This window comes from Ricinus communis, chromosome 8 (genome assembly GCF_019578655.1).
Source record: "Ricinus communis isolate WT05 ecotype wild-type chromosome 8, ASM1957865v1, whole genome shotgun sequence".
Lineage (NCBI taxonomy): Eukaryota > Viridiplantae > Streptophyta > Magnoliopsida > Malpighiales > Euphorbiaceae > Ricinus > Ricinus communis.
Genome location: NC_063263.1, coordinates 5,671,292 through 5,683,649, shown reverse-complemented (window position 1 = coordinate 5,683,649; position 12,358 = coordinate 5,671,292). Strand labels below are relative to the sequence as shown.

General features: G+C 30.1%; 1 protein-coding gene across 3 annotated transcripts; it reads left to right on the top strand.

The window, feature by feature from the left end:
- Positions 1-4,742: 4,742 nt before the first annotated feature.
- LOC8277192 lies at positions 4,743-10,576 on the top strand. Of its 3 annotated transcripts, none has more exons than XM_048378473.1 (12): positions 4,743-4,887; positions 5,003-5,200; positions 5,338-6,102; positions 6,274-6,322; positions 6,411-6,484; positions 7,043-7,617; positions 7,690-8,093; positions 8,196-8,488; positions 8,931-9,037; positions 9,418-9,568; positions 9,984-10,136; positions 10,312-10,576. In XM_048378473.1, the coding sequence occupies exons 1-12, from the start codon at positions 4,849-4,851 to the stop codon at positions 10,435-10,437; spliced, it is 2,934 nt and encodes a 977-aa protein (XP_048234430.1). In that variant the 5' UTR covers positions 4,743-4,848; the 3' UTR covers positions 10,438-10,576. The 3 variants fall into 3 exon arrangements, with proteins under 3 accessions (XP_048234430.1, XP_015578719.2, XP_048234429.1); XM_015723233.3 differs by having other exon boundaries at positions 8,187-8,488; XM_048378472.1 differs by having other exon boundaries at positions 7,043-8,093; positions 8,187-8,488.
- The last annotated feature ends 1,782 nt before the right edge of the window (positions 10,577-12,358 follow it).

Below are 12,358 nucleotides of genomic sequence, written 5' to 3'. Positions count from 1 at the left end.
GAGATGGAGAGGCTCGATTGTGTAATGCATGTAAGATATTCAACTGTCAACAAACAAAAGATTAACCAAATCAAAACCTTTTTTGAAAGAAAATGCTGAAAAGCGCTTTTTTGGTTGGCTCAGAGAACTGGAGTGGACAAAGTGCAAAGGACACTGAGACATTAAAAAAAGGATTCGCCCCAGCCTGAACAATCTGTGCCCAGATCTCCTAAATAAAAGAGGAAACTGTCAGGATTCAAGAAGGTAAAAAATGGCTGCTGGAGATGTAAATGCCATTTACAGCAGTCAATCAAGATTGAAAGAGTTCTAGAAGCTGTCATTGCTGGAACAAATGAGGTGGCAGAAAATAATGAAGAATTATCCATGGGGAAAAAAGATTCTTTTTGTTCTATTGTCTTTTAGTTAACCCCCTAGAATTATTCCCTAAAGAATTGGGTTGTTATATAGCCAATGATTGTATTACTGAAATCAGTACAATTCTTTCTCTATTTTCTATTTTCTCTTACTCTTGCTCTTTCTTCTTCTCTACCACAACAAACCTTGCTGTTTCTTTCTTCTTCCCTCCCTCTTTTCTCTTCATTTCCAGCCTTAACTCTTCTATGTGTTTGTTACTCCTCTTTAGTTGAATCCTACACCATTATCACTCTAGCTCATGAGCCTGGATTCTGACAGCTATGCCATCTACTTTTCTTTTAGGAAAAGTAACATAAATATTCATGTTTCGTTTTTATTTTTTATTAGATTTATGATATTTTTTTATTTTTATTATGTTAAAATATAAAAAGATATAGTTTTTTAATTTTTTAAAGTACGGTTTTAGTTATTTTTTTATTTTTTTTTATAAACACCTGAAAAACAACTCATCATAAATTTTAAAAAAAATAATATTTTTATTAATTTTAGAATATTTTTATATGCTTTTTATTTTTATATTGCACGTTTTAAAATTTTTTTGTTGCTGATCTATCTTTTTTGTGCGCTTTTTTTTAATCTTTTATTTTGTTTTTATTTTTCATCATTTCTTTGCTTTGTTTTGCAGATGTTATTCCAATTTTTACTTTTTTTTCTTTGATTTTCTTTCCTTCTCTCTTATAATTTTTTAGCGTTTCTTTTCATTTCCACTTTTGCTTAAAAATTAGAAAATATTTTCTTTATACGAGTAATTACGTTTTCGTTTTAGATTTTGTAACTTCCTAAAATAGTTAAGCTTACTAATTTCTTTTTCCTTCAATTTACTTTTACTTTTTATATTTGAACTCTTCATTAATGAAGAAACCACCATTATTGCTGCCGTTAATGATGGTTTACATAAGAGACTAAGATCATGCCTTTAAATGCCTATTTGTCTCAATGTTTGATTTCTTCATTATTTGTAATAGTTTCTTCAAAATTTATTGTTGTGTCCTATAACAATTACATCATTGATTTTATTATTGTTTCTAATTTCAAGTTTTCAAGTTACATATGAGACATAAAGAAAAATATATGTATAATTTGAGAATTGAGAAAATGATAAGGTAAGAAGAGAAGATAAATAAAAAAATGTGAGAAAAAGACTAAAAGATAATTTTAGTTGTTACTTATGGGCATTAAGACTTGAACTCATTGTCATGCTCTTTATTTTTTCTTTTTTTTTTTTTTAATTTTTGGTTGTTTTGGTTTTAGTTATAATAATAATTATGGTAATAAATACTCATTATATACTCGGAGTATATCATATATTGTTAACTGTATTTTTTATGATAATTTTGGTCTTGTGTTTGTTTGAAAACTATTGTCTAGTTAATCTTAATTATTGGTTAGAAATTTAGACAAAAGTTCTAATCTTTTTATTCACTTGATGTGATCTTGTCAGATCATGTAATTTATGCACCAAATAGTTAACATTTTAAAATTTCAAGAAGTAAAATACAAATCTTGGCAGTCCTTTTTAATTAGATCTTCAAAAAAAATAAATTTTATATTTTTATTAATTCTTTTTTATATTTTATTAGTTTTGCAAATGTATGGTTCTTTTCTATGGAGAAAATCAAGTGTAATTATGATTTTAGCAACAATCTAATGAATATCGGAAGAGGCTCAAAAAAATAAAAGTTTTGATAGTGAGCTTAAATCATGTGGCATTACTTAAGGAAGTGGATAGACGGAAAAAAAAAAACTTGTCCTGTGGCTTTTTTTTTTTGATATATGGTATACTTTTATGATTTTATTAATAGGTTTAGTAATATGATTGTTTATTTTGAAGCTATGTATGATGTTCTCTTAAACATATTTTAAATTTTAGATTTTATTTATTTAAATTTATTATTGAGTGATTTATATATATTTGGAAAGTTTATTGCTGCAGTCTAAATATGCTAAAGACAGTATTTAGCCTAGCTAATTACTTAATAATCCCCTTATTTTACTTTAAGCCTAGATTTAATGAATGAGATGGTGATATGTCTTTTCCTTTAACCACTCAAACTAATGATGCAACTAAATTTTCTTTTATCAACATAGATTGAAGCAGAACTGGTGTCTCTAATATATTCAACCTAAATATTTTCATAACAATTACTATTATTAAATTAATATGATGGTTAACTAATAATAATAATTGAAACTAGTAAAGATATGAAGATAAAGAAGTCAATCATTGAATAAATAAATAGTAAGATTCATATATAAATAAAAATGCTAAACTAAGCATTTATAAAAATTAGCGTAACATATTTAATTAAATGATCATGGTACTAAATAAAAAGACATAAATAATCAAGTAAAAGCTCTCTCTAGATCTATAATTTCTTCAAGTAGGAAGATGATTAGTCCTCACTCTCCATTTCTTGAAAAGCTCCTTAAATCTTAAAAAAAAAAAAAAAACTAAATTAAAGTATTTATGGAAAAACTATAGAGAAAATAAGGGTGGATAGATGCAAAAGGCATATAGGAGAGACCTCTCCTCCTCTTTTATAACTAGGTTTGTAGAAATATATATAGAGAAGAGTCATCCTCTAAATAAGTGTTTTTAAAAATAAGTATACCACTATAAGTCTATCTAATAGATAAAACTATAGGTATCATTATCTCTACCAAATATTATCCCATAAATAATTTTTAATATAAATCCTAATAATAATACAAAATGACTAAAATGTCTTTCTATAAATAGTAGAGTTGGGCTAGCATAGCAAATAGCAGTCCATACGTCTTAATCTTAAGCCTTAATACGAATATATCCAATTAAATTTCTTTTTAAATATTTTTTCTCTATATTTTTTACTCTTAACTAATATTATATGAAAATAGATAATTAATTTTAAGTGAGGAAAAAATATATATTTCCTACATATTATGTATATAAAACATACTATTAAAGCACTAAAACATCCTAAATATATATACATAATTTGGACCTATTACTTTTGGAATAAAATTTTATAATTTATAATCTATAACTTTATAATTAATCAATATTTATATGAAAATTTTGTATTTAAAATTTATATTTTCTCTCCATAAGATATGAATAATTTTTTTTTAAATAATTTTATCTTAATTTTCTTTAAAAATATGGTTAATATATGTTACTTATTAGTATTAGTAAGATAAGATATTTGTTTTAGGTCAATTCCTATAGAGTTCCTATAGAGCCTCATACTTTATCCAGTTACTGTATGAAGATAAACTCCCAGTAGGGTGGAGAGATTTTAAAATTAAGACCTCTATAATTCCAAAGGCAAAAGCTCTTATTTTATTCTAATTAAATATTTAGCTTTCTTATTACAATTAAATTTTATATTAATTACTAAATATCTTAATTTCTAATATTTTTTATTGTAATTAAATTTAGGATAAAATTTAAAAAAAACTATATGATTTGACGCTTTTTTCACTTAAAGGATAGAAATATTTTTTGTATCAAAGGAGTATTACATGTTTTATTTTATTAGTATTATTTAGTTACATATTTATACTTTTATTATTTTTTATATAATTTTGCATGTATTTAATATAAGCGAATACTAAATTATAATTTTATAAGCAATATGTCAGTTAATAATGTATCATTGAATTTATAAACATATTAACAATTTATTTAAGAATTATTTTTTAGATTTAACTAAAATTAAAAAATATATATTATATTAATAATATTTTATAATTATAAAATATTTAACCGGATGCTAAATTCACGTAAAAATACTTATATTATTAAAATTTTATATTTATATTAATATTTACAATCTAATAAATGAAAAAATATTAAATTTATCTAAAAAATACTAAAAAATAAACACATATTATTCATTTGATATAAAAAATTTATATTCCTCAAATATAAAAATGTCAAATCGCATGGTAATGTTTTTGAACTTTACTTTTAAATTTATTACTTATTTATTCAAATTAAATTATATCTTAAATATTAAATATTTAAAATTATATATCAATTTATCCAAATTTAAAAATCAAAAAATTTATAAGAAAAATCAAATCATGATTTTATTTGTAACTAAGCAAAAGTAAAATTCTTGATGTGGCGAAGTAGTTTAGCCAACTCCAACACAACATCAGCAAAATTATATTGAATTTTCAATTGATATTTTGAATTGTAAAAAATTTATAAAAATTATCAAAATTAAAAAATTAAATTAAATTTATAAAAAAAACGTTAAAACGGCGTAATTATTTTTGTAATTAGCCAATTGTAACTAAGAAGTTAATTACTCAAATTAAGTAATTTAATTTTCCTTTCTAAATTAATTTATTTACTTCTTTGCGCCCCACTATTTAACCAGAAATCTCGACTGTCATAATGGCGCGAAACTCCCTGTCTCTTGCTCTGGCGCTCTTTCCATAGTCATGGCCAGCTTAGGGTTTCGTCTTCCTCAATTCTCTGAGGTAAAACCTTAAAAGTCTTAATTTCAATTCCGCCATTCAGATTTCTTGTCATAGTTTTGTTTTCTTAAAACTAATAAAAATATTTAATTTTTTGGTCTCATTGTAATTATTTCAGGACTTAGCTTGGTTACCTACTTGGCTTCAAATTCCTCAAATCGAATCATCTGCTACTCACACAAAGGAAACCTTAACTAATTCCAGTACTCACTTACAAACTTCTTCAAGAGAAGAGTGTACAAATTACAATTTTAATTTGTTCTTATCTGGAGATAACGATGCTTCTCAAATTAGTGTTTCTCCGTCGCCAAGAAATGTAAGTTCTTTAGCATGATAATTTGTCGGTTTTTTCAGTATTTTGTTTAATTCATTGAGTTTACGGAAAAGTTTGTAGATTTGTTTGAGATTACTGACTTAGAAGCTTCCCTAATTTTGTCTCTGATGTGGTTTTAGGTAGTTCATTTTTGTTTACGACTTTCTTTAGATGCTGAATCACAGCAAAGCGAAAGCCATGATTTGAACATGTCTCAACCTTTAGCGCAACGAGTTGAGACTTCAGCTGCGAAGAATATTGGTCCACAATCATTAATCAATAAGGAAGAAATCGAGGGGAAAAATATAGAAAAAGTTGATTGTAATGCTGGTCCTTCATCTCCTACCAACTGTAAGGACAATGTAGAGATTGGAGAAAGAATTCATTTTAAGCGCATCAAAGATGCGGATGTTAATGAAGCGGTTGAGCTTTCTATAGCTGCATCTGAAGCATTAGTTATACATGAATTAATGTGCAGTGGATCGACTTCAAAAGCTGTGCCAACAGGAGCTATTCTTGAAGCTGCTCTTCAGGTTAAGCAAGCTAGGTTGGAGGCTTTAGAAGATGAAAACTGCTGCTCGTCTGATGAAATTGATGAGATCCATGTTCTTTCTGACTTGGATGACTCAGTTATGGAGAATGCTTTTGTAGATGTAGGGCTTTCTTTCAGAGACACTGATGATCAACGTGCTTGTGGTTCAGATGTTTCTCAAGTCAAAGATACTCCTGTGGACAGCCATTATGGGCATAAGAATGGATCCAAGCATGTGGAGCTTATGGTTCATCATGATAAAGTTTACAGTGGTTCAGCTTTGGGTTTGAACAACAACAATATTGCAAGCCTAGTTAACCCCCTTCTACATCAATCAGCTGAGGCAAGTCCATACGTTCCATCTGTGGTACAGGTACAAAATTTATCCTCTTAGCCACCACCAAGGTTTATCTTTCCCTAATTCAAATTTAGCAAGATAGAAACTTAAGCTTGGCATCTGGAGTTAGTAACCTGCTGCTTTTATTTCATATAAAGAGATTCATTTAGTTTTCAGAGTACTGACTTTTTGATGATGATATCTCAGCCTCAAGTTGATGTAAGCTCATCTCCTGCTTGTATGTCAGAAAAGAGTGGTAAGCTTATCCTATTTCTTTCCATTATCCATGCGCTTCTTTTGTAAATGTTGAAAGATATAAGTTCTGCTTTTTGTTTTTTCTGCAGAAGGAGAAGAAAAATTATGTTCTTTAGTCGTGGATAAATTCAGGAGCCGCTGGTCAGGTGGTTGGACAGTGAAGGTGATGACTACATTTAATCTCATTCATCTTTGATTCTCCCTATCTCCTCTTTTCCTTTTGGATATCTTGTCACAGACACATGCTTTGCTCTGATGAGGAGTCTTTAATCTTCATCTGTTTTCTGGATCTTTTTATCTTCACATTACTTGGCAACAGGGCTAGAATGATGGTTTAGTTGTTTGCTAAGAAGTATTTTCTTACTAGAGGGAAATTTTCCTTTTTTAATTTAAATTTGCTATTTTAGCTTTCTTTAGCTTATCCCGATGAAGACTTGCTCAATACTTCATTACTTTTATTCAGTACTTGTACGTCTTTTAGTTTTAAGGTTCAGATTCATCAAGTTGTGTCTTTGCTCTTAGAGATTTAGATCAATTATTGAGTAATTCAGTCTGTATTAGCAAAAGCCCTCACAAATTTTTCTTCAATCGCGTTCGATTTTGTGGAGTTCCTGTTTGAACATCTATAATTTTACTGTACATATAGCATTCTTAATCTTTCTGACTGTTTTGTTCTCTTCTTGTTGGTATCCTTTGCTTTGTTCATTTTGCCTCTCGGAAGGAAGCAGATACTTCTGAAAAGGTGAAGCAGAAAAACAGTAAAGGTGTACTGAAGTTTTTTGATTTTGAGACAAGCTTTCTCTCTGAATCTGCATATGTTGCTGCAGATGAGAACTCTTTTGTGCAGAAACATGAAACTGGGTCCAAGATAGCTTCACAGTCCAGCATACCCTTTGAAGGTGGACTTGATAGGGCTGATGAGGGGATTTGTTCTTTTCAAGAGGTTAGATCTTCTAATCAGTCTTTGGTGGATCCTCTTTGTTCTATTGTTCCATGCAGTATATCTTCAGAGAATGCAGGCTCTCTGTCAAGTCAGAATAAAGATGACAGAGAAGCATATGCTCAAAACTGCTTCAGCACCAAATCAGAACCTAGGATGGAGAATTTTCAGAGTACATCAGATGTAAATGTTGAACCCCCCTATGCGGGTAGGGAAGCTGTGCCCAAAACATATGGTGAATATTTTGAGGTCCCAGTTCGAAGGCATCTGGCCTCACTTAAGACCTACAGCAAATTGTTGCCAAAACATGAAGCAACTTTGTCGGAGCAGCAACTCAACCAAAATCACTCATCAGAGTACGTTGGGGAATTGATTTCATCAAAGAGTTTTTCTGATCAGATGAATTCTAAATTGTTTGTGCCTCTCAGGTCTGAGTTTCATTTTTCTGTTGGAAGAGATCATGGGCAAAATGAGGATGTAAATATTCTCAGGAGTCCACTATCAGATCATGATGAACCTGCAAAAGATGGGCCTGAGCAGCCTTCAAAGCAAAGGAGGTCTCCACTTGTTCTAAACCGAAAAACACGCTGCCATTTACAGCCTTCTGAACTTCTTAGAAACTTAGCTGGAGAAAAAACTCCTGAACGGATTTTTGCACAAGGAACTGTAAATAAGGCGCTTCAGAGAAAAAATCTTCAAAAAATAGACTCTAAATTAGAAAATCCCCATAAGACGGCAAATTTGGTTAGAAAGCGAGTTTGTCTCTTAGAGGCTGAAGTTGGGCTGCAGCAGAATAAGGACGCCCCAAAGACACAAACTTCACAAAGGAATTGTAAGATTGCCCTACACATTGTCTAACATACCAATTTCTTTACCTTCTTCAACTTAGAAACTTATTATTATTATTTTTTTTTACTGTTTTTAGCTTCTGCAGTTACAGCTAATAAAAGGTCAAAATATTCCAAGCCCTGTTCCGATTCTCAGAATCAAGATATGAAGAATTGTTTCAAAGATCTCGTAAATGATATGAAGAGATTAATATTCCATGGTCTACAGTTCTTGCTAACTGGATTTTCTAGTCGAAAGAAAAGAGAAATTGCTGGACTAATACAAGAATATGGTGGACTGGTCCTCTTAGATGTACCATCTCCACCTTCAAATATTAGGACTACGAGAAAAGCAAGATCTAACTTCCAGCGGCTTCCTATTGTTATTTGCTCAAAGAAGGTTGGTTTAACTGAAGCTTTGAGCTCAGCTGCATGCCTGTTTCATCTAATCCTAAAGCAGAATGTGGTAGCTTCTGAAAACACCCTTAAAGTTGATTATCATCAGTTCTTTGAGAAGAAAATTATGGTGATTTAATCTATGACCAAGACCTAGCATTCTTAATCATCAACCTATTTAAGCACTTCCTCAATCTAAAATTTGAATTTGTTTCTAGGAAATTGGTTATTCTTCTTGCTGCACTGTGTCTTTTCCTTATCTCATGCTGTATCTGTTAAATATGCCACCTTTATTCAGCTTATATGATTGCTTCACTGCAAGGCATTTATTTCTGATTAATAATTACAGTTATTTATTCATTATATGATTGCTACTCCGTAAGGCATTTACTTCTAATTAATTATTACAGTTATTTATTCGTAACTGTTGATATTCTTTTCTCCAGCTGCAAACTACCAAGTTCTTGTATGGCTGTGCAGTGAATACCCTCATTCTGAAAGTAAAGTGGCTTGCTGACTCAGTTGCAGCAGGTTCTGCTATACCTCCTGACAAGTAAGTTATGCTTATCAAAATCCTATATTGCACAATATTTGGCTGCTGTATAAATGGTGAATCTTTGGTTTTGAACAAGTATTGGAGCTATTCTTTTAGTGCTTCTGATATTATAATTAAAATGTAGGGATGTAGCAAAATGAGTTATATGTTAGATTAATTTAGTTTGGGTTTACTTGATCAGTGCTCTTTGTGCAATTACATCTTTAAGATGGGTTAGGCCATTTATCGATTTATTCGAGGCATTAAGAAAGGAGTGAAAAGAAAATTAGGGAGATGAAATCATGGATATGTAAAAATATTGAGGAAGGAGTACTTAAAAGAGTTTTTAAAAGAGTTTTATCTTCTATGGCTTACTAAATCATGGTTGATCTTTTCAGATACATGATTATATCAAATCAGGTAGGTCAACAATATACAAGATTTGGAAAGCTAGGTTATCATGACGCTCCTAGATGCATTTTTGACAGAGTAGGGATCATGCTGCATGGGAAGCATAGTTTCTGCAGCAAATTGGAAATAATAATCAAGGTAAAAGATTATCCTAATTTTATGTCAATTTATATCCTCCAATAAATTTGAAGGCTTTCTTATCCCCTCTTTAGACATTGACTTCTTGGGCCATTTCTGATTGTTTGTGTAGATCCCATGGGATTTAGAATGTGGTCTCAAATGATAAAAGCATATATTATAAATCTAGAAGTTCAGAGGCATTCCAATTCATAGGGAATGCTGAATACTCCCTTATTTATGCTCTGCTAAGAGATAAACTAAATGCATAGTGGTGCATAAACTAGATCACTGTCTATCATTGGCTTGCCGATCTGCTACTTTTAGACAAACATTCTAGAATGCTGATTTACCTCCTGCCTCTTGCTCTGTCACATTTTTCATATGTTCGGTTGCGTTCTGACTGAATCTCTTTTTCTTTGTTTGGGCTGCTCAGCATGGAGGTGGACAGGTTTTCAAAACCCTCCAAAGGTTATTTCAAAGTCTTGATACTGAAAAGATTTCTGTGGGAGCTATTATCGCTGAGGATGAGAGTACAGCTTCACGACACTTGAGACACTGCGCCTTAGAGAGGAAACTACCCATGATGGTCAGTTATTTTTCTCTGTCATTTCTTCCTTTCTTTTTGTTCTTTGAAAATTGGAGCTGTGGACCAATTAGAAATTAATTGAGGCTTCCAAAGTGGCCAACTATTATGCTTGCATGTTAAGATAGGCAATTAGAGCTTGCTTACATTATAATATAAAATTGGTAATTTTCTGCAGCCAGCTAGCTGGATAGCTAGGAGCTTACATTTTGGTAAGCTTCTTCCTTTTAAAGAAAAAGACGATGCTCCGAAAATTAATTCACCAGAATCTGCAATTTCCTTGGATTGGAGTCAAGAGATTTGAAATGTGCTTTTCATAGTAAAAAAATGAGGTACATGTACAGGCACTTGATAGTTCAATATTTTTTTGTACGTTGGCGCATGTATTTCCCTATTTATGTTATTGTGTATATATTATAAAATGTTCAGTTTTGTTTTTTTTTTTTTTTTTTAATTTTAGTTACTGGAATCCTAATGAAAAATATGAAGAAGAATATTTGCTCAATTAGGTTCACATCATTGGCAAAGTAAAATTTAGTTGATTATGCAATTATTCACCCTGTGGAATAATTTGTTTGGTTAGAAACCCTATTAAGCCTTTACTATACAGGAGGTAGTTCTTCTTTCTAATCTCTCTGTAGGATATGATTTTATAACTTGAATGCTCTCAGATAGTTGTTAATCATGAGTAAAAGAAAACAAATCTAAATTTTGTGCTCAAGCATTCAATACCACCACCAAAACACACACATTGACATAGTAAGACAATTATAAAGGTTAAAGAGGTTAAATTTTCTTAGGTCGTCGTAGCTTTTTTATCCTAATAGATGATCTATGATATGTATAAACCAGGTAGAAAACTTTTAGCTGAACCCTGCAAGTGCTTGCCTCTGTTTTCTGCCATTTATTATGTCAAAGCTTCTTCAAGGTCTCTATAAAATTTTTCATCTCTGCTTCTTATGCCAAACCTTTTTTCCTCACTCTCCTCTCCTCACCTCTCAAAGTTCTGAAGATATAAAAATTACATACAAACTTGAATGATCTGGTAATGAAATGTTGATGGTTCTGTTCTTCTTCCTCCTTTGGGATACAGCTAGTGACTGACTAAGATGACATCCACATTGGTGTGGTATGTAGACATTATAATTTGACAAATGATGCAGCTTGTCATGCTTGTAATTTTAAATATCCTTTCCTTGTTTAGCAAATGAGCCAAATCCCAACTGCCCTTATTATTTATTAAATGTCAGCGTCAAGTTGCTGTCGTGAATGCAATGTGCAACCTACTGCGTAAAATATATCTGAAATATAATATCAGATGTGGTTCCTGATGTTACTAATATGATTCGATTCTTTGAAAGTTATCTAAAGATTAAAAACGTTCAAAAGAGTCCGACAGTATCTCATCAATTGATTCTTATTTTTCTTATTTCAGAAAAACATGCCCCGCATGTTTTCCATTCTTGTTCTCCCCCATCGCATCATCTCTGTCTCTAATCCTCCATTCCAATGCTGATGGAAACTTAAAGCTAAAACTTACAACTTGAATTCTGATGTTTTCTCTGCTTCCTTAGGAAAGTTTTCTTTCTTACTACTTGGTTCTTTAGTTTTTCCAATGTCCAATTGTAACCTTCTTACTTCCATTAAAAATTGAAAAGGGTAATTACTATTTGCCCCCTTTGTTTTTTCATATTATACTAGTTATCTTTTAACATTTGAAAAATATAATTTCCTTTTATTCTTTTATTTTATAATTTTTTACTAAAAATTCATTTTGTCAAAATTTTCGTTAGGAAATCATTAATTAGGTTTGGTTTTATGCTATTTCCCTCCTGATTCTTTTTGTAATATATATATTGTTCCCTATATTTTATTTATTGAGCATAATTTTTTTTGCATTTTAAAAGTTAATAAAATTAAAAAATTAAATTGGTAAAAAAATTTAATTTGATTCTCAGACTTATCAAAGTTACAATTCTATTCTAATAAAATTAATAATAAAAATAATATATATTTTATTTTAACAATTTAAAGTTAAATTATATGAAATTTTAATATTTTAATTAATATAAATACTTTTAAGATATTTAAATTTTATTTAATTATGTTAAAAATAGAGTAATTAAAGAACAGTAGTTAACTATTTTTATACAAACGGTAAAATTGATTTTTGCATAAAAATTGAACAAGGAATTTTTAGTATTATAAATAAACTATAAGGGGTA